Raw genomic sequence first — 27,614 nt, 5'->3', positions numbered from 1 at the left:
GTAATGCTTCTAGAAATGTTTGCATATCTTATTCATAAGAGTTTTCTCTTATGTTCCTCCTGTAACTTGGTGAAAAATAACTATTCTGCATTTATACCCCCTGTGTAAACTCAAGCTCTTTATTCTTCATTACCTTACTTTATTACCTTAATTGTTATCATATCTGGGATTCATAGGGCACTTGACCAAAATGAGCTATTTCTGAAGTTCCAGAGTAGGGCCCTGAACTGGATTAGCAGTAATAATAACTATTTTATGTAATAATCCATTCAATTACTTAATTCTATCTCTTATGTTTGAAATGGTTCAGTTGCACAATGAATAAGCTTTATGAAGTTTCAAAATTAATTAAGCTTCATGACTATATTTTACTTTGGTAGCAAAACATCCAATGAATGTTCATCATACATTAACTTTGTTCTTACCATCCAATCTCCCTTTCCTCGTAGTATGTGCATTGCTTATGTTTGCCAAAATAATTGCAGCTTTATTTCTAAAGGCATTCCAAATACCATATGTTATTTGCCTGTAAGTAATTTTCTATATATTTTCTATATATATTTTCTATGTATTCTTTTAAAAAAAACTAGGAAGGTTGTTAGCATAATAGATTGCCATATTTTTTGGTGTATAAGAGGCACTTTTTTACCCCAAAAAAGAGGCTGAAAACATGGATGCATCTTATACACCGAGTGTAGCCTCACCCAGTCACCCTCACCCTTTGGCCTCTACCTCCCAGCAATTTACCTTCTTGCAGAACAGAACAGAACCTGTTAAGTCAAGCCACTCATTATCAGTTTCCTGACCCTGAGCTGATTTGAAGCGACATGCTAAACTGAAAGTGAAAGTAGCTGTAAGGAGTCAAATTGCTGGGAGAAAGATGCAGATTTTTATTTTCTACTGAACTGGATGAAAAGAGATAAGTCAATAAGTATAAATGTCTGTAGAATGTTCAAATTATTATACTTATTTTTAAAAGATTGCTTTATTATTATTCTAGACAACATACCTTCTTTAAAATATATGCTTGATCTGAAGAGGCCCAGTGCTATTGTATTTTCTTTTAAATAGCAGAGAATAACTATACTTCCAGAAAGCCACATCAATTTTAAAGATCTGTAAAAGTATAATCTGAAATATGTCCTGTTTAGCAGCTGAGTTAAACCTTAGTCATGTTTGGAGTAGATCTATTTAAATAATTGGGAAGAGTTAGTGTGACAACATTTAAGAAAACTTTTTGGCATTAATATATTGCCATAATGTACATTTCTCCAATTCTTTGTTATTTCATAGGGGTGGCACAGATGCACAGAAATACACAGCAAACAGAATATATCATCTGTACTGTTTGCTGTGAGGCAGAGGCAGAATTTTTTCCCTTGTTTTTCTCCCCCAAAACTAAGGTGCATCTTATACTCGGGTGCATCTTATACTCCGGAAAATATGGTAATTAAATCAGAAGTTAAGCAACTATTTTGGGGCCCAATATAAATTTATAATATGTACTTCCCAGAAACAATTATGATTACATATGAAACATGAACTTTCATAAATTATAAATCTTAACTTTGTATTTAATTTGAACACTGTATTTCTATATTTCTGAAGTTATACCCAATGTTCCTACAATCCTAAATTAATTACAGTTCTTTATCCTATCATTTATTCTTCTCTCCTGAATAGACATAGTGAATTTGAGGATTGATAGTTTTGAAAAGGCACGTTACATCTGAAATCAATTTCTCTGTTTTATGAACTTAAAAGTCTAGTTTAATTCTCTTAGAGAATAGCAATAGTATTTAGACTCATACACCACTTTGCAGTCCTCTCTAAGCAGTTTACAGAGAATAAGCATATTGCCCCCAACAATCTGGGTCCTCATTTTACCAATCTTGGAGGGATGGAAAGCTGAGTCAACCTTGAGCCTAATGAGATTCGATCTGCCAAACTGCTGACAGCCAGTGATCAGCAGAAGTAGCTTGCAGTACTGCACTCTAACCACCACACCACCAAAAAATAGTGTCTGATCCATTACCCCATGGTAAAATAGTTGCTTATTTTGCTACAATATTATTTCTGATTGATTACAGTGATTGTCACAAAATGTGAGCTTTAAAAATGTAGATAAAGTGAGATATTATCATAGTTCCCCATCATATCCTCAACGAGGAAGGTTTTAAGAAAATAGATTTTTTTTCTTACTCATACATTACCTGTGAGGATATAGATACAAACTTTTTCTGATGCACAGACAGAAGAAAGGAAAAGCCATATAAATACAATGGATGAAAAAGGTTTTTTAAAAGCAGTTACAGAACAACAATGGGAAGAATTGCGAACTAAATCTATAAAACATACAAGTTATCATCTAAAGGAAAATAGTTACAAAATGCCCTCCAGATTTTTGCAACTTTATAAACATTTAAGATAATAACAAATGTTGGAGGTGCTATGAAAGAGAAGGAACGTTTCATCACATGTGGAAAGGTAAATATGGTACAAGGCAGAATATTTTGGAATTAAAATTTGAAATTAATCCATAATTTTTCTTTCTAGATATAGTCTCAGAAAAAATCAACAAGAAACAAGACAATTTAACAAGAGATTGCATGCACTCATACCTTGAACTGTATGATCACTCACTTGATCAACATCCACACTCAAATCACTTTTGTATAAAAAAGTCAAATATTTGTATCAATATTAATAAATGAATGTCAATGATTTATATCAATAAATGGTTATTAATATTGACACAATATTTCTTTCCTTTTTCTTTATTTCCAAAACTCCAGGTTATCTACACAACACAATATTAATACTGTATAAATATCATTTCATTGAAACAATGGAATGTAGGAAGAGTTCTCTGAATTCTTGCAATTTCAAGCTGTTTATCTGATCCCATATCTATGGTTAGCTATCAGTTTCCAGATCTTCAAATGATTTCTATTTCTATTGATATTAATTGATATTAATGTTATGTAAAGTCAATAATATTTTTTTTCTCAATCTTCAAACAGGTACTACTCCAGCGCTAACATATTTTATTTACTGTCATGCACATTTTTATTTATTGCAGTACCATTTCCAACATAATCATCCATAAAGATTATATATGTATGACATTTTTCTATCCAAACATAGCATATAAGGAGGAAGAGACTGGAAATGAATCTAGCTTTTAAAGGCATTCTCCCTGCTGTAATGGAGAAAGTTAATTTCTCTGATGCAGAGAGGAAGAGACTGCACTTTCTTTCAGCTACCAAATAGTCTTGAAAGTTTTACATTCTTTATACTAATGGACTATTTGATGGGCAATTGAAGCTTCCTTGTTCCTCAAGGTTTTGATTGTGAGGTTTGTTTCTGTGCTTCAAACAGCAACAAAGAAGGAAGTTGAAATTCTGCCCCCACTCCCATAATCCGGATCAATAGAACATTTTCCTATTAATAGTAAGAAAACTACACAATTTCTACTAGTTTTTTCTCATCATTCCTATCATCCTTTTCCTCCCACTTAGGACTCTATGACTGTAACTTGTTGCTTGTATCCTAAGATTTTTATTAATATTGATTGTTTCTTCATTGCTTATTTGACCCCTATGACAATCATTAAGTATTGTACCACATGATTCTTGACAAATGTATCTTTTATTTTATGTACACTGAGAGCATATACACCAAGACAAATTCCTTGTGCGTCCAATCACACTTGGCCAATAAAATTCTATACTGTTCTGGTCTGTTCTATGATTTGTATGGAAAGAACTACAGTGGAAAAGTTGGTAATTAAACTCTCTCCTGTCCAATGATTTTGAGCAGAGTAATTATTTATATACAGTGGTACCTCATGATACGAACGCCCCGCCACACGAACAACCCGAGATACGAACCCAGGGTTCAGAAATTTTTTGCCTCTTCTTACGAACGTTTTCCGTCTTACAAACCTGCCGCCGCCGAGAAGCCCCGCTGCCCGGCTGTCACCTTTTAAAACAGCTGGGGGGGCTTCTCAGCATCCTCCTGAACCCGAACGCCAAACCCGAACTTCCAGGTTCGGCGTTCGGGAGGCCACCGAGAAGCCCCCCGGCTGTTTCAAAAGGTGACAGCCGGGCAGCGGGGCTTCTCAGCAGCCTCCCGAACGCCGAACCCAGAAGTTCGGCAAAAGTTTGGGTTTGGGAGGCCGCTGGGAAGCCCCGCCGCCCGGCTGTCACCTTTTAAAACAGCCGGGGGGGCTTCTCAGCATCCTCCTGAACCCGAACACCAAACCCGAACTTCCAGGTTTGGCGTTCGGGAGGCCGCCAAGAAGTCCCCATCTGTTTCAAAAGGTGACAGCCGGGCGGCGGGGCTTCTCAGCGGCAAAACTTCGGGTTCGGGAGGCCGCTGAGAAGCCCCGCTGCCCGGCTGTCGTCTCCCCCCAGCACTTCGCCCAGGACAACAGGCAGGGCAAAGCAGCATGGGGAAAAGGGAGGTTGAAATTGTTGGCAGCTTCAGCTTCCCATTGCTCCACGCCGCTTCGCCCTGCCTGTCATCCTGGCTCAAGCGGGCGGCGGCAGACCGCCTTTGTGTTTTTGGCTGGGGGGGGAGCAGGAGGACCTTCCTAACTCCCTCCCCCCAGCACTTCGCCCAGGACAACAGGCAGGGCGAAGCAGCGTGGGGCAAAGGGAGGCTGAAACCGCCAGCGGCTTCAGCTTCCCATTGCTCCACGGGCAGTTTTGCCCCACGCTGCTTCGCCCTGCCTGTTGTCCAATACCTCAATTAAGGGAATAACAACTCTTTAGTAATTACAACAATGATCTGGTTTCGACAATTGCTAGCTATCAAGTTAGTAGAAACAAGTTAACAGACACACACCTCACCTTTGCATTGTAAGGAATATAATGCTTTGATAAAGCTTCAGGAGTGTGCATCCATGTCTTATCTGCAAAAGAAAAAATAATTAAGACTTAGTTACTAGACGTGCACACAAGGAAAGCGCATACAATACGTGTTTGCATCTATATATACCAAGCACAAAAGATACCTATTACATATCATTACATACACCTACTCTCACTAAAAGTTCCCAGAGATTTCCAAGAAAATTCAGTCTTCAATTTCCATCTATGCATCACAATGTCTAATTCTTGAAATGTGTATTCAATTAGCTGATACTTATTTAAAACAGGTTACTAGTGGTTGTTAAGTAAAGGTCATACCCAAGCTCTGGAGACTTTATATAAACCAGTGGTTCCCAATGTGGGGCCCCACAGGTAAGCCATTTGATTTTTAATGTGGGCAGCTAGAACCTTGTTTAAACCAAGAGAATGGCCTTTTAGGCTTCCTCCAGGTGAGCAGTTCACTTTTTGAATAGTAAGAATTATATGTCATAGGGGAGGGGGGCATCAGGATTTAGAGATGCTTGGGTGGAGCATGGCCAAAAAAGATTGGGAAGCAATGATAATATAATAGTAATAATAATAATTTATTGTCATTGTCAATACAACAAATTGTCATTGGCAACGAAAGTTGTGTGACACCCAGAGACCAGTCCCACCATACATAAAATCAGAATAGGTAAATTTAAAAATAGAATAAAAAATAAAATAAAAAATAGAATAAAATGTCCCACACACTACAAATTCCCCACCCCGATATTAACCAACCTTTCATTTCCTGTATTCAACGGACACTCTTTGGATCCTAACTGACTGGGTTAGAGAAGAAAGACTTTATTACTATTAGAAGGAAAAGTGGTAGATGGGTTTCATTTCTATTCCATATATCTAGTATCACTGATTGACTCTTAATCTTGTCCAATCAGAATTCTGCCAAATCTTTACTGGCTTCTTATGACCAAGAAAGACAAAAATTTCTAAACAACAGATAATAAATACTAAGTTGTGTTCAACCATTAACATATGGTACATGCATTTGGTTAACACACAGTTCTATCCAGTCCTGCATTTTTTTAATTGTATGATATGGCTTTTGAAAATAAAAATAGAAAATAGCAATCATCTCTGAAAATTATCGTTATGATAGCTTTTACCACTGAGACTGCATCTCTTTAAACTCACAAAGAATTCAGTTCACAAACAGGAAAGGCAATTTCAATAACAGCTAGAGACATTTGAATGCCACTTTAAGCTATACAGACACAATCTAGTGTCCATTTTCTACCCTTGAAATATTTATCTTAAAACTGAGGTTTATCTTCACAATCCAGTGAAGTTAAATCTCAATTGTAAGATAAATCTTCAAAAGGTAGAAAATTAAGTTTTTTATGACTGTATTATGTCATTCAAGCATTTTCATGAATAAATTATTTAAATGTGAATTGATGTTATGTGAGCAATTAATATTAAATTAAAAAAGAGCACAAGATCTCATTGCCCACCCTTAATACAGAATAGGGAAAAATTTACAGATTTACTTTGTAGATTGGTCTTCCCTTGTTTTCTAATAGAATATATTCCTAGTCTAACACTAAATCTTCTAGTGGTACATAGCTGCAATTTATAAAACCTCTCTAGAAAGGCTGTAATGTCAGGAAGGTTAGTCGTCAGTGTAAATGATGGATGACTGCATCTAACAGAGCCAAGTCTAAATTATTGGCTTCCTGGTTTATTTATTCCTTTATTCTTTGTTAACCGCTCAAAGCATATGTTTGAGATGTGTGGCCATGCAAATTGAATACATAAATAAATAATATAAAACATATTGTCAAGGAATTAGCAGAGCTAAGGCAATCATGACATGAAAATGAAACATTCATGAGTACGATCCAATCAGTCTTATTTTTGTCATTATTCTTTATTATATAACTTTACATACATACAGCGGTGGGCCCCAGCCTCAACGGTGGGGAATGCCATTCCTGTGGCGGCCATGTAGCATGTAGGTTAGCACTAGTGGCAATGCTGGGCATACACACATATGCACGCACCATCAGCGCTTCCCTGGACCTACGCCTGCCCTGCCCCGCTGGAAGCATTGCCTTCCCCACCATTCGCCCCTTGGTCGCCTCTCAAGTCGGCTCCCCCCACCGCCTGTGCTGCTGTAGTTTGTCCCAAGAGTGAGAGGCAAGTGCAGCAAGTGGGTAGTGGGGTGGGGCAAATGGCGACGGGCAGCAGCAAGCAGGCACTTACTTGTTTGCCCATTTCTGGTTTTTTCCATTTCTGCACATGTGTGGAAGCAAAAAAACCCCCAGAAATCGCACTCACGCACATGCAAGGGGGGGGGGGAGTGGGGAGTACTCACAGCCCATTCCGGAAGGGCCAGGAATGGTAGCCTGCTCCTGCATACATACCAGTCTTCAAGTAGATTTAAATAATTTGAATGTAAAAATTTGGTTTGGATAGCCTACTTTGATTTAGACAAATGAAATCCATTATTGATCAATGAAAGAACATGGCAATCTTTCAGATATCACTTAGGACATTGCCACAATGGAAAAATGATATCAGAGCAACTGGAATCCATCAATGCTGGCTGACTATTTTTGGACATTGCAAAAAAAAAAGTGCAAACAAAAATAATCAGCAGAACATTTTTAGCCCTGCCATGCACGATGTCAGAATCTTTACATGATTAGATATACAGTGATCCCTCGATTTTCGTGATCTCGTTCTTTGCGAAACGCTATATCGCGATTTTTCCCACCCGATGACGTCACTCTCTTCCTTCCTTTCTCATCTTTCTTTCTCTCTCTTTTTCTCTATCTTGCTTCTTCCTCTCTCACACTCTCTTCCTCCCTCTCTCATCTCTTTCTTTCTTTCTCTCTCTTTCTCTATCTCTCCCCCTCTTGCTGGCGGGTGGCGGGCAGCGGGCGGGCGGGCGAGCGGGGGGCATCAGCGAGGAAGACCCAGGGAAGGTTCCTTCGGCCGCCCAGCAGCTGATCTGCTTGGCAGCGCGGCAGCAGCGAGGAGCCGAATCGGGGTTTCCCCTTTGCGTGGGCGGCGGGGAAACCCCGATCTTCGTCTGCTTGCTGCTGCTGTGCTGCCGAGCAGATCAGCTGCTGGGCGGCCGAAGGAACCTTCCCTGGGTCTTCCCCGCCACCCACGCAAACTCCACCATCTGCGCATGCGCGGCCATGAAAAAAGGGCGCGCATGCGCAGATGGTGTTTTTACTTCCGCAACCCTACATCACGAAAAATCGATTATTGCGAGGGGTCTTGGAACGGAACCCTCGCGATAATCGAGGGATCACTGTATTATAGTCATTAAAAGTTAATTTAATATTTCTCATTATTTCTATGTATTTCTATTTTCTAACACTGTTGCAATGGTTTTCAAATTGCAATATGATATATCTGGAAAATTGCATTTTGATTTTTTTCTTCTGCTAAATGTGTTTTATCTTTTCCTATGGTAACAGATAGTCTGTCAATACCTATAGGCAGTACTGTGTTAACAACTGTAACATAGTTATATCTGTATTCAGATAAACAATGTTATCAGTTTCAGAATCACCTAAATTATTGGAAACTATTTTTAAATCTTCAGACAAGAAAGCCTACATTTATAAATTACATTTATTGAGAAATCAGTTTGATATAAAAATCTTTGAAGCTGAATGGCACAAAAAATTGTAGATCCCCATTTTGTCTGAATAACAGAAAACTGTGTTAATATTTATGTAAATAAATTCAATAGATCTTATACTTTGGTTCATTCAACAGCAACAGTGTAATGTATTTTGGACAATGCCCTTCATTATTTTGCACAAAAAAATCATAATCACTGTGTTGGAGATGAAATGAGCATAAATGCTTCATTAAAATATCTCTGTGATGTCAAAGAATTGCGATTTCTGAAAGGGAATAATTACTTTTATTAAATTAACTTTGAAATGAAATTTAATATTTTTGAATATCCACATTCTTTTGAACTATTATCTTATAAATGGAAATTGACATCTAAAAACGGAAAATAAACTCTCCATGCTACTCTTCTCAAAGATTTGTCCTCAAACAATGGAAAGATAAATTGTATGGTTTCAATCACTCAGCAGCTTAAAGACCTCATGTTAATGTTATGAATGAGTTGCTTACAAATGGAAATTATGTAGTCACAATTATAATGAAATATGCTATTTTTATTAAAACTAGTGTGTTTCATATTCTTATATAAATATATGGGACGTTCTTGTATGTATATGTATGGGTCTGTTCTATTGTGCCTAATCTGATAATATTGCTTAAGCTTAATACAAATATGGTTCATCTTGTATTGAAAAGGAATAGAACAAAACTTTATAGTTTATCTGCAAAACAAACAAACAAACAAACAAACAAACAAACAAACAAACAAACAAAAGCCCTTAAGTATGCTTTGGTAAAGATCTCTGGTACAATGCAACCCTAGTGTAACAATTCTAAGATAATTAAGAATCAAAACTACAGTGGTACCTCATCTTACGAACACCTCTTCTAATGAACTTTTCAAGATACGAACCTGGTGTTTAAGATTTTTTTGCCTCTTCTTCCGAACTATTTTCACCTTACGAACCCAAGCCGCTGCTGCTGGGATGAAGGGGTTTCTTTCCCCCCCCCTTTTTTGAAGAAAGAAAACGGAGGGGCGGCTTGGAGGGGGGAAAAACTGCATTTTAAAAACTAGGAGAACAGCGTGCTTGCAGGCACTGAAAGGGTGTCTTTTGAAGAAAGAAAAGGGAGGGGTGGCTTGGAGGGGAAAAAACTGCATTTTAAAAACTAGGAGAACAGCGTGCTTGCAGGCAATGAAAGGGTGTCTTTTGAAGAAAGAAAAGGGAGGGGTGGCTTGGAGGGGAAAAAACTGCACTTTAAAAACTAGGAGAACAGCGTGCTTGCAGGCACTGAAAGAGTGTCTTTTGAAGAAAGAAAAGGGAGGGGCGCCCTCCTTGCCTTTCTTCCTTCCCACTCACCCTTTAGCCTAGCCTTGCTTCTTCCACCCACCCCCTTTAGCTGCTCCTCCCAGCCCTCTGTTCGCCTCCCTTCTAAAGTTTGGGATTTTCCTGAAGGATTTGCATTACAGTGTTCCCTCGGTTTTCGTGGGTTCAAACTTCGTGGAACGTCTATACCACAGTTTTTCAAAAATATTAATTAAAAAATACTTTGCGGTTTTCCCCCCTATACCACGGTTTTTCCTGCCCGATCACGTCATATGTCATTGCCAAACTTTTGTCTGCCTTTAAAAAACATTTTTTTAAATAAACTTTTAATAAACATGGTGAGTAATAATCTAAATGGTTGCTAAGGGAATGGAAAATTGTAATTTATGAGTTTAAAGTGTTAAGGGAAGGCTTGTGATACTGTTCATAGCCAAAAATAGTTTATTTACTTCCGCATCTCTACTTCGCGGAAATTCGACTTTCGCAGGCGGTCTCGGAACACATCCTCCGCGGAAATCGAGGGAACACTGTATTTGCTTTTCCTGAAGGATTTGCATTATTTGCTTTTACATTGATTCCTATGGGAAACATTGTTTTATCTTACGAACTTTTCACCTTACGAACCTTCTCCTGGAACCAATTAAGTTCGTATCATGAAGTACCACTGTACTATAAAATATTGCCTCCAGCTGGTGAAATTATGGTGAAAACATACAATATCCTGTGGAACTTTGCCCATATAGTTATATATAGTTATATTTCATCCATTATAGTTAGCCAATTTTGGCTAAGTTTATTTATCAGATAATTTGTATACAGGTTATCCTCAACTTACAAACGATTACTTAGAGCAGTGGTCCCCAACGTTTTTTCCACCAGGGACCAGTTTCAGCAAGACAATTTTTCTATGGCCCGGTGGGAGCGGAAAGGGGTGTGGTTGGGGGCGGGATTAAGCATGGGGGTGCTGGTCCTCCCCACCCCTCTTTACCGCCATCGCTCTATGGCTGGCAGAACCTGCCTCCCAAGCCCTCTTGCCCAGCGGGAGCTAAGCGCTGGAGAGAGGGGTCAGGCTGGCCCTCCTGCCTCTCCCCAGCCAAAAACGCAAAAGCGCCCCACGGCAGAAGCCAAAAGAGGCTTGAGCCTCTCAGTCCTTCCTGCCCCTCTGTCCCGTCCATCGTCCTGTGGCCGGCAGAACCTGCCTCCTGAGGCCTCTTGCCCGGCGGGAGGCGAAGCGCTGGAGGGAGGGGGTGGCGGCATGAGGGCCGGCAGCTGCTGACTCCACGGACCGGTGCAACATGCCCCGCGGCCCGGTACTGGTCCGCGGCCCGGTGGTTGGGGACCCCTGACTTAGAGGACTAAAAAAAATTACTTATGACTATCCCATCACTCCCACAGTAACATGATTACAGTTCAGGCTCTTGACAATAAGCACATACTATTTAAAACCAGTTCCACACACAATTATGTTTTGCAATATCTTTTGCCACAAGTATCTATTGGATAAGCTTCATTTGGACTTTCGACTATATGATTTGTTTAATGACATTCTAAGAACGGTCATAAAGGTGAGTCTGGTCATATTCTTAGCTGAAATATGGTTGTAAGTTGAGTACTTCCTATAGTTTGTGCTTGTGGTTTGTACCAAGGTGGATTCCTCCCAGTTTGGACCAGATCACTAGAACTGGTAGCAACTTGCTGGTGACATCATGATGGCGTCACAAATCTGATTCGGTCAGTGCCTGTCCATGGGTGCTGCCATCTTTTTTGGAGGCATTAGTTCTGAATTTTTTACTGTTTGGAAGTTTTTCCTCTGCTGCTGCTTGAAAAAGGGCCTTCCTGCCCTTCCCCAGGTTTATACTTACCTTTATTCCTTCACCTGAAGCACAGATGATCAGCTTCTCAACTGTGTTTCAGGCTGATTATAGCTACTGATCATGCACGGAAGCAGAATAGCACGAAGGGATGCCCGCAAGTGCACAAAACTTCATAATGTGAACCAGTGGTGAAAGTATGTGGAACTCACCCCTGGTTTGTACTACATCTTAATGTTATTCAATAAATCATTATTGCTTATCTAATAATTATTTAAATATTATTCTATGCTATGGGGAAATAGTATTCCTCTCTTCACTATGTACTTAAAATCATAAACCATGAAAATAAACCATTCCCTATTTTTATAGGAATTTCAATGGCATAAATAAAAAGGTACCAATTTTTTAAATAGAATTTATAAAATAATGTAATTTATATAAGGAAATAATGCATAAAATTGGACACACATATACAGACTTTCAAAGTAGTTCAGAGTTTCCAACAGCAACCTGAATTAATATTCCAGATCAGAGGTCTTCAAACATGGTTGGCTTGAGAATGCTAGGATTTGAAGTCCACAAGCCTTAAATTTGCCAAGTTTTGGGACCCTTGTTCCAGATTATAAATAATTTCTGCTAATGTTCCCTTTAATTTCTTTTTCGGTGTGGGCGGAAAAGTATAGTGTTGTATAAATAAATAAATAAATAAATGAATGAATGAATGAATGAATAAATAAATAAATAAATAAGAAAAAAAATCCCTTCTTTTTTATTAAAAGAAATTAATAATAAAACAAAACCAAAATCTATTACTATTATTACTATCTTCTCCTCTTTTTCCATCCCTGTCTCCTCCCCCCTTGTGTGTGTGTGTGTATGTGAACTCTTGAACCATTTCCAATAACAGGTGAGGGCTATTGGAAATGTTTCAAGAGTTCACACACACACACACACACACACACACACACACACACACAAGGCTGGGTTTTTCCCCCCTGTTATTATTTGGGTGCTTTTTACCATATGCTTTAAATCAAGAGTCATTTCTCTCTTTCTCTCTCCACCTCTTGCTCGCTCTCTCTTTTTCTCACTTTCTCTCTCCCTCTCTTTCTATCTCGCTCTGTCTGTTGCTCTCTCTCTCTTTCTCTCTGTCTCACTCTTTCTCTCATTTTCTTTCTCTCTCTCTCTATTGCTTTCTTTCTCTCTCACTCTTTCTATCTCTCTTGCTTTTTTCTCTCTCTTGTTCTCTCTCTTGCTATCTCTCTCTCTCCCCCCCTCTTTCTCTCTCTCTCTCTTTCTCACTTACTTTCTCTCTCCCTCTCTCTTTCCATCTTGCTCTGTCTGTTGCTCTATCTCTCTCAGCGAGGGTGCTGCAAGAGCGCTTTCTCTGAGCGCTTTGGGAACGCTTGCCCTGCCTCTACTGCAGCCCCCTTGCTGAAAGCTCAGGATGAAAGTGCTCCCAGCAAATGGGCTGTGAGAGGGGTGGGGCAGGCATTCCTGAAGCGCGCGGAGAAAACCCTCTAGCAGCCCCATGGCTGGGAGCACGGATGATGATGAGGAGAAGCCACAGCCGCCACTGCCGCGGGAGAAGTCGCACCCCAAGGTGGGAGGCAGAGAAAGCCAGAGAGGGGGCAGATCGGGGGGGCAGGGGCAGCGGCGAGAGGCCAGGGGCGCAAGGGGTCCGGAGGTTCCCTGGGAAGGCGGGGGCGGCCGCGGCTCCATTTCCTTCCACCCATGTCTACTGCCGGCGCCTCCCCGCCCCCGCAGGCTGGCAGGGGGATGGGGAGCATGTGGGGCACCTCCGCACTTTCGTTGCTCCCCGCCCCCAACTCCAATGCCCGGCTCCTTGTGCACCCTTGGAAAAGGGTGCATGAGGGGGTATTTTGGGATGTGCGCATGCGCACGTGCGCAGCTTACAGGGAACAGTGATTTCTGCATCAAGGTTGCATTCCAAAATGTCACCCAATCTCTCCATCTTGATAAGTAGTGATTTTGACAAGTAGATAAAAAGCTCTTTTTTCTCAATATATTGACCAGAACAGGAAACTAAGCCATTGTAACAATTAAACAAGTAAATAAATATTTGAACTTTTGTACAAATACCCCTCACCTAAGGACTACAAGTACGACTGGCAGCTCTTTCCCTCAGTGATGCAGTCACTTAGCAAAACATTGTGTGACCATGATGAATTTGCAACTTCACTTCTGCTGCATTCATAAAGGAAGCTATCAGGTGACTGTGACTTGCTATTTTACTGCTAACTTTAAAAACAACTGAAACATTTCCATTTGTAAAAAGTGGAAAAAATTCAATTTCTTAGTCCTAAAGGTGTTTTTTCAGGAGGCAACAATACTTTGTTTTTTCTTTGAAGATGTTTTGCTTCGCATCCAAGAAATTTCTTCAGCTCTGACTGGATTGCGGTGGACATGGAGTAAGCACACGGACACAGAAATGGGTTATAAAATGGGTCACATTTATTATAACCAAACAGGACCTGCAGAGGTAAGACCAAGAAGGCGGAAACGTCAATCAAAATTTCTTGGCAACTCTGGGCAAAGCCTCCTGCTGAGCAAAAGGGGGAGGTCCACTTGAACTTGAACTTAAACTTGAACTTGACCTCCCCCATTTGCTCCCTGCCACGCCCTTGCGTGTGGGGAGGCTCCCCCACCCATATACTCGACTCTGGGCATGCGGTGGGTGAGCCCCGATGGCGTCTCCCCTCCATAACTGAGCCGGCCGAGCCCTGTAGCCATGTCGGGGAGTGGCCGTTTACCTTCCAAAAGGTACCCAAAGAAGATCACACAGTTGCTGAATTCCCCATTTTTCCGCCCTTTACCGCTTCCCCGTGACCATAGGGACAAGGAAATCAAATGCCCAATAGATTGCCGAATTAGCCTGATTGAAAAGTAAAGTATGCTGGACACCCCCTGTCCGGGTCCCCGCTCCCGTAGTGTGGAGTAGGCAAAAAATACGGCCAAACTAAAAGCGTTACAGCCGCCAAAAATTCCTACTTGGCCCCCTATGGCGACCTCTTGATCACGCTACGTAGAGGGAGGGTGGGTGGGTGCCAGCCAGGCCATGCTGGCGGCAGCGCAACAAACTGGGAGGCGAGTGGCCCCCTGCCCCCTTTTAAACAGGGGAAGCTGCTTGCTCACACCCGGAAGACGTCATGCCCCGCGCCGACGCGGGGCATACTGGGGCCAGGGGAGCGGGAGGGGGCGCCTCCTCGCTGCATGCCCCCTCGCTGCCCCGCTCCCCCTCCCTGCCGCCAGGATTGCCGGTGTCCTACAGTGCTCCTCGCGCTGCCGCAACCGCCGCCGGCCTGGAGGCGGCTGACGGGCCCTTGCGGCGGACACAGAGTAAGCACACGGACACAGAAATGGGTTATAAAATGGGTCACATTTATTATAACCAAACAGGACCTGCAGAGGTAAGACCAAGAGGGCGGAAACGTCAATCAAAATTTCTTGGCAACTCTGGGCGAAGCCTCCTGCTGAGCAAAAGGGGGAGGTCCACTTGAACTTGAACTTAAACTTGAACTTGACCTCCCCCATTTGCTCCCTGCCACGCCCTTGCATGTGGGGAGGCTCCCCCACCCATATACTTGACTCTGGGCATGTGGTGGGTGAGCCCCGATGGTGTCTCCCCTCCATAACTGAGCCGGCCGAGCCCTGTAGCCATGTCGGGGAGTGGCCGTTTACCTTCCAAAAGGTACCCAAAGAAGATCACACAGTTGCTGAATTCCCCATTTTTCCGCCCTTTACCGCCACTGCTGGGGATGAGAAACTTAAGTGAGCATCCCCAGCTCCCCCCCGCCCCAACGGGGTGGGGACCTCTGCAGGGCCGACAGGATATGTGCTGCGCCCCCAACAGGGCTGGCAGCCCCCCAGTAAGGGTGCTCCTGCAACCCTTCCTTGACCCATAAAAAAACCCCTTATTGGGACCCACGTCCGATCCGTGGGCTCCCAACTCAGCAGTGCCAGCTGACTACTCCCTTCATTGACTGCTTGCCCGCCTTGGGCCACATGGTGCTCTCACTTGAGCTCCGCGCCACCACAACTCCGTCCTCTCCACTCACCCACACCCTGGGCGAAGCGGCGTTACCCATTGAGGGCCGCCACTAACCAGCATTTAGCCTTGTCCGTTCGCCCACCTTGGGCCTCCCGGCACTACCCACTGAGGGCTGCCCCTATGGCATGTCGACCTTGTCCGCTCGCCCACCTTGGGCCTCCCGGCGCTACCCACTGAGGGCCGCCCGTACGGCATGTCAACCTTGTCCGCTTGCCCACCTTGGGTCTCCTGTCGCTACCCACTGAGGGCCGCCCCTACGACACTTCAACCTTGTCCGCTCACCCACCTTGGGCCTCTAGGCGCTACCCAATGAGGGCCGCCCCTACTGCATATCAACCTTATCACGTTGACCATGTCTGCTCGCCCACCTTGGGCCTCCCGGCGCTACCCCAGAGAGGGCCGCCCCTACGACACTTTGACCTTGTCCGCTCGCCCGCCGTGGGCCACCCAGCGTTACCCACTGGGGGTCGCCGCTATGCACCTTTCGTCCTTGTCCGCAAGCCCACCTTGGGCCACCCAGTGCTCTCCATGGAGGGCTGCCGGTGTAAGTCCGGGTACCTAGTCGTTGTCCGCTCGCTCCCCGTGGGACACCTGCTGCCCTCAACTGAGGTCCGCCAGTTTGTGCCTACCTCGAGGGGTGTCACCCCCCTGCCTCTTTCGAGCCCGCCAACGGTGACCTCCCAATAGGGCCACTCGCACCCCGTTCCAATGTGTGGGGGATGCCACACTGGAGGGGGGTTTCCCCCCTTATTCTGTGACCACGGCTCGCTAGAGCATAGGGGTCCCCCCGTGGAGCCGCCCCAGTGTACGAGGGGGCACATCACTGAGCAGCCAGTTATCAGCCACTTCTATCGCCCTCATTCACCAAGCCAGGATAACAGCTTTTGCTTCCCGGGAGGGAAAGGGGGGGTTCCCGTCACCTCCCCCTCCCTGCCGCCTCACATATGGGGCCCTCTCTACACCTCCAGGTCCTCCGGGGGCCCCAAGACATCCCCTCCAGCCCGCACCCTAATTGCCGGCTGCATCTCTTGGGGGACCCGCTATTTCCCATTGTGGTGGCTTGCCTCCTTATAACCTAAAATATTGCACCCCGAGACATCTAACTAATCTCGGCCAGCTGTCTCCCACTCTCCGGGTGACGCTAACCTCAAACTCCCTGCACTCCCTTTCCCCCCCTGTCGCCAATCCCTGTTCATTCGCCAATGCCTGCCCTTACAATGTCCCTCTCATAAGGGGGGGGCTCCCAATGGGGGAGTACCCGAAACAGAGCACGAGGAAGTGAAGCCGGGACAGAAGGTGGGGAGGGGGCCCCCTCTTGCGAGTCATAAATAATATGGGGAGGGGGCGAGTAAACCTGATTAGTCATGGAGCTGACCCCCGTGAACACCCTCGCTAACTGAGGGCGAGACTATGTGACTGCCAGTTACCTGGTATCCCGTGAAATGGCCGGATGTACCACCACCTCCCTAATAGAGCCAAGAATGGAAGGCCGACCAAAAACCCCTCCCCCCTCCCCCCTGTGGGGCAGAGGATGGGGGGGCTGTACCGGAGCCGTACGGGTGCCTGCCCTAATTGGGCGGGAAAATGCCACCCAGATCAGAAATGAATGGTCACCAGGCTTACTCCTGTGCCCCCGCCATTGGCCAGCTTCCGCCTGCCTCCCCCTGCATACAGGCCTTCACACGCCCCGATGTGTGCAATGTTGCGAAGTAAAGTGCTTGTGCGTACGTAAGCCCTGGGAAGTGCCCCTTGGCCCACCCCTGGCCAGGGCCCCTCAAGCGTTGGCCCGCCTCTGACCACTGCAAGAAATGGAGGTAAAGCCCCCCCTGGTGCTCACTGCACGTTGACTTCGGCTGCGATGACCATATCAGCCCTCCTCCGAGGACTGTCCCGGCACCTAGCGCCATCTACCGCTGTCGATGAGGATGACGTGTGCCTGCACCTGTGGACTCACAAAATTGAGACATTCCAGTAAACAAAGCACAGTAAACTAGCGTCCCCAACGAATCGCCGCCCGAGCTTCATGAAATGAACTGCTCTGAACCCATGGCAAACTGAAACCAACCTGAGTGGTGTGATCCTGGAGACCCCCGATCCCTCTTGGACCCTGACACTATAACAATAAAGACCAGGTGCTTCACCTGCTGCGCATCCTGCCCCGCATGTCAAGGACTGCCTAAGAGCTGGTGCTGCAGCACAATGCCTCGCTGTCCCCGACCGGCCCGGCCCAGGCTAGTCTTGTAACACCATAGGAGGCTCACCGTCATAGTGGAAAACGATCCCTCCGATAAAGCCCCTGTTGGACTTATTAAGCCGTGGTAATAGCTCGATCCTTTCCTGTACGCTGCCCCCAATAACCAGCTCGCCTCTGTCCATTCACGCTGATACAGTTTCATCAATCAAATAGGGTTAACCCTGAATGATTGATATAAGCCAAATTAGGTTGGCCTAAAATATCTGACCGGCTTTGATTCTTGAATTCCAAACCCGCTCCGTCTGAATATGCTAACTGAAGTAGCTTCAACCCATTCCGTCCTTAAACACCGCCGTCAACCCTTCCGCCATACCAACTTAAGAGAATAAAAAACGCTTCAATCAATGCCCTTTATTCCCTTGACTACAAGCCTACACCGTTAGACCTTCCGGCCAATTCCCAAAGTCATTTCCTATATATTCATTTATTATGGTAGCTTATACCCAACCAAGTCCCTTACAGAAATCAAAAACATCACCCTTGCAATTCATGCAGCCTAAGATTAGCCCTTCAAGTGTTCAGGCTCGAATAAATACATTGCTTCGAATCATACCTTTCCCACTCACCCAGTTCTATCATCCTAACCCAAGGAAAATCCACTAAATAATAACTAAATAATTGATAAACTCTCTCACTACCTCCACACGCCATTCGAACACAGCCCCTCAATTAAGTCTCCTTTTTTATTTATTTATTCATTTATTTATTTATTTATCTACTTACTTATTATCTTACTTTTACTAAACGAAACCATCCCACCAAACAGGCTGAAATAAATTGAACGAATTTTAGTCAACGCCTGCGCTGCATGCTCGCACGTTCCAAACCTATTGCTCCCAATAAATTAAATCCTCAATCTACCGCATCCCAGGTTTAATGGACCTGACTACAACATTCATTGATATCGCCCCTCCCCCAGGGGCCCTCCCTTTCACCGCTTCACCCCCCAGACTCACCCTGCAAGCTGTTGGCTCAGCCACAAAAAGCCCTCAGGCACCCATTCAACTTTGCACGCCGTTATAACAAAGCCGCCACCATGCCATGTGGGCTCCATCCCTTCACCCCGTTGTCCCGATCATACGGCCTTTGGCCCCAGCTGCTTTGTCCGGTCGCGTGGGAACCTCCTAGACCGTCGCCTGCACCCCAACAGCAAGCCCCCCCGGCTCACTGCCACATTGCCCCAGCCTCGTGAACTCTGCCTGTCCTCCCCTGGTTTGAGGGCAGGCCCAACCCTCAGGCCACGGGTTGCCCCGAGGAGCTCTGCCCCGTGGGCTCTGCACTGCTCCACTTCCCGCCGGCCTGATCTGCAGGCCGTCGGTCTTGGTCGCGGAGCCAAGCCACTTGGGCTCCGCTCCTCTCCCCATGGCCCCGGTTTGCGGGCTGGCGGTCACTGTCGCCATGTGGGCTCTGCTCCCCTCCCCTCCGGCCCGCTAGGCAGGCCGGCGGTCTCCGTTGCGGAGCCCAGCCATGTGTGCTCCGTTCCCCTCCTTACCAGCCCGGTAGGCAGCCATCGTAGAGCCCATTAATGTGGGCTCCGCCCCTCTTCTCATCCGGCCCGATCGGGTGGCCGGTGGTCTCTGTCGCGGAGCCCAGCCATGCGGTCTCCGCTGTCCTCCCCCGCCGACCCACCAGGCAGGCCGGCAGTCTCCGTCGTAGACCCCAGCCACGCAGGCTCTGCTCCATCCCCCACCGGCCCAGCAGGCCGGCTGGCAGTCTCCGCCGCGGAGCCCAGCCATGTGGACTCCGATCTGCTCCCTACCGGCCTGACCGAGAGGCCGGCGGTCCCCGTCGAGGAGCCCAGCCAAGTGGACTCCGATCTGTTCCCCGCCGGCCCGACCGTGAGGCCGGTGGTCCCCGTCGCGGAGCCCAGCCATGTGGACTCCGATCCGCTCCCTGCCGGCCCGACCGAGAGGCCGGCGATCTCCGCCGCGGAGCCCAGCCACGTGGGGTACGCTACATCTTCCGCTGCCAGCCAGGCCATGCTGGCGGCAGCGCAACAAACTGGGAGGCGAGCAGCCCCCTGCCCCCTTTTAAACAGGGGAAGCCGCTCGCTCACACCCGGAAGACGTCATGCCCCGCACCGACGCGGGGCATGACCATGGGGAGCGGGAGGGGGCGCCTCCTCGCTGCACGCCCCCTCACCGCCCCGCTCCCCCTCTCTGCCACCAGGATTGCCGGCGTCCTACAGTGCTCCTCGCGCCGCCGCAACCGCCGCCGGCCTGGAGGCGGCCGACGGGCCCTAGTGGGAAATGGAAAGATTTATATTCCTTGCAGACAACTGGTCTTTGTATCCTTTTAGAGCAGATCTGGGCAAGATGCGGCCCAACCGCTGTCTGTGACTGGCCCATGGAGGTCAGTCCAACCTGTGCGCGTGCGCATGTGTGCGCAGGCAAAAACCAAAAGCCGCGCAGCGTTTCCAAAAGCTGTGTGGTAGAGTTGGATGGCCTCGCCACCTGCACGCAGAAGCAAAAAGTGAAAAAGCGACAGTCATGTCATGCCTGTTGCTCGGCTGATGCCGCTGCCTACACCGGAGCTCTTTCCTCACCTCACCCTCTCCACCTTTCCTGTAAGTTGACTTAACCTTTTTTGGGAATTCACGGCAGAGTCTCTCCCACCCCCAGTGGTGGGACATCAGGTTGGGGAGCAGGGAGAGAATTGGAAGACTGAGAATGGAGGGAAGGAAGGGAGGGAGGGAGGAAGGAAGGAAAGAGAGAAGCAAAGGAGGGAAGGGAGGGAGGGAGGAAGGAAGGAGAGAAGGGAAGGAGGGAGGGAGGACAGAGAAATGGAGGGAGGGAGGAAGGAAGGAGAAATTGTATTACTCTGGAAATATAAAACTATTAAATATTAATCTCTCTCCCCTTTTATGGAAAGCAAACAAGTTCCTTGATAGATAAAAATAGAAGTAGAAAGAAACTAGACAACTTTAGGATTTTTTTTAAAAAAATGAAATAATCAGGTAGCATTATATGAATTGGATGAATTATTAACTTAAAATTGGATAAAGGAACTTTCCAGGATCATAATGTTTCATAATTTGGAATTATAGGGAAGTGATAATGACCAAATGATTTCAGCTTTTTGCATTTAGCATCTGTTACCAGCATATGTATACTATATACCAGGGGTGGGCAATTAATTTATAATTATATTATATAATATAATATATAACTTTTCTAGATAAGAACTGGGTGTTCAAGATATAATATATAATATATAATTATATATAATATATATAATATGTAATATAATATAATTTATAATTATAATTTATAATTATAATATAATTAACTCAGTTCTAACCAATAATATACAGAATTGGGTAGAACTGAGTTAATTATATTAGTCTGGCCCTCTAAAACCATCCTAATTTCTCATGCGGCCCTATGGTAAAATTAATTGCCCACCCCTGTTTTAGAGGGTTGTTGAAGCATTTGGAGGTTTATCTGTTGCTGTCAGCATTATCTGAATAGTGGTAATGGTTCCTGTAATCTGCAATTTTTCTCTGGAAATTTGTTCATACTTCCATACCACATATTCAAAGGAGTTTCATCCCAAATTGGATAACTAAAAGTCTAGATGTCTAGATCAGTGTTTTTCAACCAATGTGCCGTGGCACACTAGTGTGCCGCGAAACATGGTCAGGTGTGCCGTGAAGAAGGAAGCTCAGGTTCTGGTCTCGCAACTATTTGCTGAGAGAGAGAGAGAGAGAGAGCATGAGAGTGAGAGAGAGAGAGAGAGAAAGAAAGAGAGAGAGAGAGAGAGAGAGAAAGAAAGAGAGAGAGAAAAGAGAGAAACAGAGAAAGCAAGAGAGAGAGAAATGAGCAAAAAGGGGAGGAAAAAAGAGAAATGAGAAAATGATTGAGACAGAGAATGAGAGGAAAGAGAGAGAAACAAAAGAGAGAGAAGTGACTCTTGATTTAAAGCATATGATAAAAAGCACCCAAAGAATAAGAGAGAGAAAACCCCCCAGCTCTCACCTGTTTTTGGAAATGATTCAAGAGTGTGTATACAAACACAAGGGTGGGGAGGAGACGGATGGGAAAAAAAAAGAGAGGAGAGTGTCTTAGGGTGTCATTTTGTGTCATTTTGGTTGGTGGTGTGCCCCAGGATTTTAAAATGTAAAAAATGTGCCGCGGCTCAAAAAAGGTTGAAAATCACTGGTCTAGATGACTGAGCAACTCTATATTCAACTTCCTACTGGTTATTTTAAGCCTAAGGCACAGTGAAAATATCTTCAGGAACATCAAATTCCCTTAATGGTTTATTATTTGATTTTTTTCTAGTTTACTAATAATTTTAAAGCACTGAGGCATATGGTAGCCATGGCATTTTTCATAATGTATTTTAATGGCACTATCAGCAAAGAAGTAAAACTTCACAAATTTTATGAAAGAGGGAATTCAACGTATGCATGGGCAACTTCACCAATTAAAAACAATTTGCAGGGAAGTGCTTTCCGTGGGCATTTCCAGCAATACATTCACTTTAGAGAGACCCGTGCTCAACCTTTGGGAAGGCTCTAAAAGCCTTATCTTCCATGTGCAGGTATCTGCTTCTTTTACAGAAGGCTAGCTTTTGTAAATGGATTTATGTGGCAGGTTATTAAAATGACAAAATGTTGTTAATTTAAGCACTGGCAACTGCTTATTAGATTCCTTGCTCATCTAGTTGTTTAGTGCTACAGTCAGATTTTTAAAGACATCTGTATGTGTAACAAACTATCATAGACTCAAAAGCTTGAACTGGCAAAATTAAATATGGGGTGATGGACGAATTCATACGTAAAAATACTTACTGATGAGATCCAAATTAATTCCTTCTCTTTGCGGATAAATGAATTAGTCATGCAAATTATCTTCTATGCAGAATTTGAAGGATGTTATATATAAAACACCTAGCAAACTTTTGAGATTTAAAAATCTCAAGCAGACCCTTCTGTGGCTACATACAACATTTGGCATTAGTCAGCTTTGAAACTAAGTAGGTAAAAATAAAGTAAAATAAGGTGAAATAAGGCAAGGTAGGTTAGGTATGGTAGAGCTGCATCCCATTGATCACTCAAATAACATAGCATCCCATTGTCTAAAATAATGATATCCTTTCTTGGAAAGTCTATGACATTGAAGGTGATAATGAGAGTCAGACAAATATGTCAGAGACTAAGAAAAGAAGACAAGAATAAACAGGGCACAAGACCTGTTTATCTTTCACAACGGTGCATCATATTCATTCAAATTCTAAATCTTGAATTTATCTCTGTTCCAAAAGATTTGTGGGTTTTTCACAGCTATATTGGATCTACTTCAAATGTCCCATAAATTATCCCATGCAGCAAAACAGTGGCTAAGTTCACATCTAATACCAAGCCTTTTTGACCAGAGTTGTTGGAATGAGTCACAATGATTTGCATATTACACTAAATTATAACAGCTAGTCCCAGAAAAAAGGAGACACAAAGAAACAATATTACAGTATGATATATGAATCCCAGTACCATTTTAAATCAGGAAGCCAGACATCTTTCCAAGTTTTCATCTTTCCACAGATATAAAAACTGGCAAGGCAAAGGATAGGTGGGAGGGAGTCAGAAAAGAATAGTATCAAAATGTTGACAACAACCTTAATTATATTTCACATATAGCATTTGGATTCTTCAACCATGAATTCATTTTTTATAAAAATGGTCAGTACAATTGTTTCCCATCTCCTTTGGCTTGTCTCCTCCAACAAGATCAAACAATATTTAGGACTTTCTTTTAAATAGACTCCATCCACAGTGCCAATAGTACTTTCTTTCATAAATGAATGATCAGAAGGGCATGGATAAAAAGGGACTCCCTTTCCACAAATGATAGTTAAATTAATTACAGGATAGAGGACATTCCAGTGCTACTGGCATTGTATATAAAGGCTTGCCACTGTAGAAGAAGTCTACCACATGGCATTGAACAGTTTTCCCTTAAGAAGAAGCAGGACTATTAGCACAGAAAATTGTTGTAAAGGAATTGGTTTAAAAATATTTTTATTTCCTGGTGACTTTTATATTTATCTTCTTTCTTTTGTATTTCAATTTGTTTTCCCTTTGGATTGCTGTTTTAATCCCAATTATTACTCTCTGTAAGCTATCTCCAATAACATATAGGCCAGTGATGGCGAACCTATGGCCCATGTGCCACAGATGGCACGCAGATCCATATCTGCCACCACATGGGCCGTTGCCGTAAGTAATGCACAGTGCGCATGTGTGTGCTGGCTAGCTGATTTTCGGCTTGTGCAGAGGTTCTGGGAAGGCATTTTCAGCCTCCAGAGGACCTCCGGGGGGGTGGGGAAGTAATTTTTGCCCTCTCCAGGCTCCAAGAATGCCTCTGGAGCCTAGGGATGGTAAAAAATGGGCCTACCAGGCCCACCCAAAGTTGAGAAACGTGTGAACGGGATGGATCATGCATGAATGCACAGGGCAGGACAGAGGGATCACACATACATGTGCAAGGGGGCACAGGGCATTGAATTGTGAGCGCTCTCGCACAGGCACAATAGTGTGTGCACACGTGCTTTTGGCACCTGAGGAAAAAAAGGTTCACCATCACTGCTATAGGCTTTAGTAAGCTATCTCTAATAGCCTATAGCAGTGATGGCTTTGGTTTGGGTGTGCTAGCATGCATACACCCCTTCCTTCACTCCCAGGTATATGCAGCGCCCGCGTTGTACTCCAGGCATGTGCACAGGCTTTACCTGATCCTGGTATGTGAAAAAAAATGCACAAATGGGCAAACTAGAAGTTTGGAAAACGCACTTCTGCTTTTTTTTTTTGCATTCTGGGGCTTCAGGAAGCTTCCCTAAACCCTCTGGAGTGCAAAAACAGCACAACGGGAAACCAGAAGTATGTTTTTCCGAACTTCCAGTTTACCTGTTGGGCAATTTTTCTTTTTGCCTCTGGGGCTTCGGGGAAGCTTCCCTGAAATATCTGGAGGGCGAAATAGCATTTCCCAAGTCTGAAAATCAGGTGGCCAGCATGTGCATGCATGCTGGAGCTGACACAGGGCAATGTCTCGCATGCCCTCCGATGTGGCTCCATGCACCACCTATGACATGGGTGCCATAGGTTTGCCATCATGGGCCTAAAGGCTTTAGTAAATAAATAAGTTAATTACTCTTGAATAGGCTTCTTATCTTCATTTCTAAACTTATCCCCCTGGGAAAAGAAGTGTTCTTAGTTCCCCCATGCCTGGCGATATGGGGGGGTCTTGAGTAATTTGCGAAAGACAAGGAGGGTGGGGGCCGTTCTAACCTCTGGGGGGAGTTGATTCCAGAGGGCCGGGGCCGCCACAGAGAAGACTCTTCCCCTCGGGCCCGCCAAGCGACATTGTTTGGTCGGCGGGACCTGGAGAAGGCCAACTCTGTGGGACCTTATCGGCCGCTGGGATTCGTGTGGTCGAAAGCGGTTCTTGTTATTTTAATATATTTTTAGCAATCGAATAAAGGGGAAACATAACTGCTAATTATGAGTTTCTTTTTTTTGTAGGCGTTCTATTTTGGCAGAAGCTGTAAAGAAATCTAGCAGTTTTGTTATTGTTTTCCTCATTATATTTTGTTCAGAAATAACATCATGAAAATCACATGCAAATAAATGGCAGAATTCACACAATACCGTATTTTTCGAAGTATAAGTTGCACCGGAGTATAAGACGCGCCTTAGTTTTGGGGGAGGAAAGTAGGGAAAAAATAATCTGCCTATCAGGCTAGTCCTTAGTCTGGTCAGCTTCATCAAATTAGTTGCCTGGTTTTGAGCACACATGCTTGCTTTTTATCCCCTGGTTGGGGATAAAAAACAGTTTCTAAAACTCTTCACTTATCTCTCTGTTCAGAGAAAAAAAAATGAGAAAATCAGGCAAAGGGAAGATCGTTTTGCTAGCAAAGCACAGAAAATTGTGTTAGCTCCTTGTTAGGGCTAAAAAAAAAGCTTAGTAAAAGCTACATTCGGAGTATAAGATACAGCCACATTTTCAGCTTCTTTTAGGGGGAAAGGGTGCATCTTATACTCTAAAAAATATGGTATATAGCCACAAAGCAATGCTGAGAAATGTTGTGTTGAACAGGGTTCCCGGTAAGGCAACTTTAGATTCTCTGTTCCAGTTTACTTTTTAAAGATTCTTTCAATTCAACACAATAAACGTGGCAAACTGTATTTCCAAGAAAATATCTGAAAACCACCTAGACTCCAGGGACATTCTTTTTTAAAAATGCAGTAGACTAAGCTACATATCTTGTTTGCTTGGAAATATGCCAAATTACCTGCCCTCCCACCCAAACATGGTGGGCCTTGGACAGTGGACAGAATCTTAGGAAGGACAGAAAGCCAAGTTATTTATTAGATTTATATTCCACCTTTATTCAGTTCAAATCAATTTGCCTTTTACTAAATGAGTATTTTATTACTGGATAAGTTCACCAAGGCAGTCATTTTGTTAGAGTGCCTATGGTCTTTCAGTTATATCTCTAAGATCCCAACTCTCAATGGCTGGAGATACCTAATTTAGAGTATCTAAATCTCCTTAGCCCCGTGATGGCGAACCTGTGACATGCAGAACCATATCAGAGGGCATGTGAGATGTTGTCCTATATCAGCTCCAGCATGCATGTGCACATTGTCCAGCTGATTTTTGGCCTTGGGAAAGGCTGTTTCACCCCCTGGAAGCTTCAGGAAACTTCCCTCAAGCCCCTGAGTGGAAAAAAAAAAAGCTAAATGGGCAAACTGGAAGTTCAGAAAATGCACATACGTTTTGCTCGCTGTGCTGGTTTTTGTACCCCGGAGGGTTCAAGGAAGCTTACTGAAGCCCTGGAGTACAAAAAACAGCCCAGCAGACAAACCAGAAGTCTGTTTCCCAAACTTCTGGTTTGTCTGTTGGGCTGTTTTTTGCACTCTGGGACTTCAGGAAGCTTCCCTGAACCCTCCGGGGTACAAAAAACAGCACAACTGGCAAACTGGAAATGCATTTTCCAAAACTCCTATTTGTCCATTGTCCTGTTTTTTGCATCCTGGGGCTTCAGGAAGCTTCCCTGAATCCTGTGGAGTGCAAAAAACAGCACAAAAAAGCAAGCATACCCTTTTCAATATGCTTACAATGTATAACTTACTGATTCATTGGCACAATTTATTGCTTATTCATTTCACTATTTAACTATAAAATTCAGAACAAAATTGTATTTTCTATTTGAGATATAAAAGTGAAATGTTTTACCATCTTCTGTTATTAAAAATCAATCAATATACCCATAAAAATGAACTCAATCTGCCTTGAGGTTGACAATACTAAAATACCAGTATATAATTATTTCTTAAATTTGGCATTATTTGCTTTGGCTCAAATTTCTGTACCTCATTATGTAATTATCTTTTTTTTATGTACATTTATTTTTTACTCCCAGGCAAATAAATATATCCTAAAGAAGTTTGGATTTGGTTTATTAGTCTCTTCCCTCTTTACATTTGCTTTTGCAATAAAATGAAATACCAGGATAATATTACTATAATAGCCACCAAACGGATACTTTATCTGGCATAGGGCAGATTTCATTTAGGAATAGGTTAATTGTTCTTTAAAATTTTAATATAGAATTTAGAGCTAT

General features: G+C 44.0%; 1 protein-coding gene across 3 annotated transcripts in view; it reads right to left on the bottom strand.

Moving 5' to 3' along the window:
* The window catches only part of GULP1 (GULP PTB domain containing engulfment adaptor 1), a 159,834-nt gene that overhangs the window by 48,655 nt on the left and 83,565 nt on the right, over window positions 1–27,614 (bottom strand). For 2 of the 3 annotated variants that reach the window (XM_070731917.1, XM_070731920.1), the window contains exon 4: window positions 4,857–4,918. In XM_070731917.1, coding sequence (XP_070588018.1) covers window positions 4,857–4,918 — 62 coding nt within the window. Of the gene's footprint in view, window positions 1–4,856; window positions 4,919–5,642; window positions 5,688–27,614 lie in introns of all 3 variants that reach the window. The other variant, XM_070731918.1, reaches the window with a different exon arrangement.

Source organism: Erythrolamprus reginae, chromosome 1 (genome assembly GCF_031021105.1).
Source record: "Erythrolamprus reginae isolate rEryReg1 chromosome 1, rEryReg1.hap1, whole genome shotgun sequence".
In the NCBI taxonomy this organism is placed as follows: domain Eukaryota; kingdom Metazoa; phylum Chordata; class Lepidosauria; order Squamata; family Dipsadidae; genus Erythrolamprus; species Erythrolamprus reginae.
Note: the sequence above shows the minus strand (reverse complement) of the source record. Positions and strands in the feature narration are given on the sequence as shown.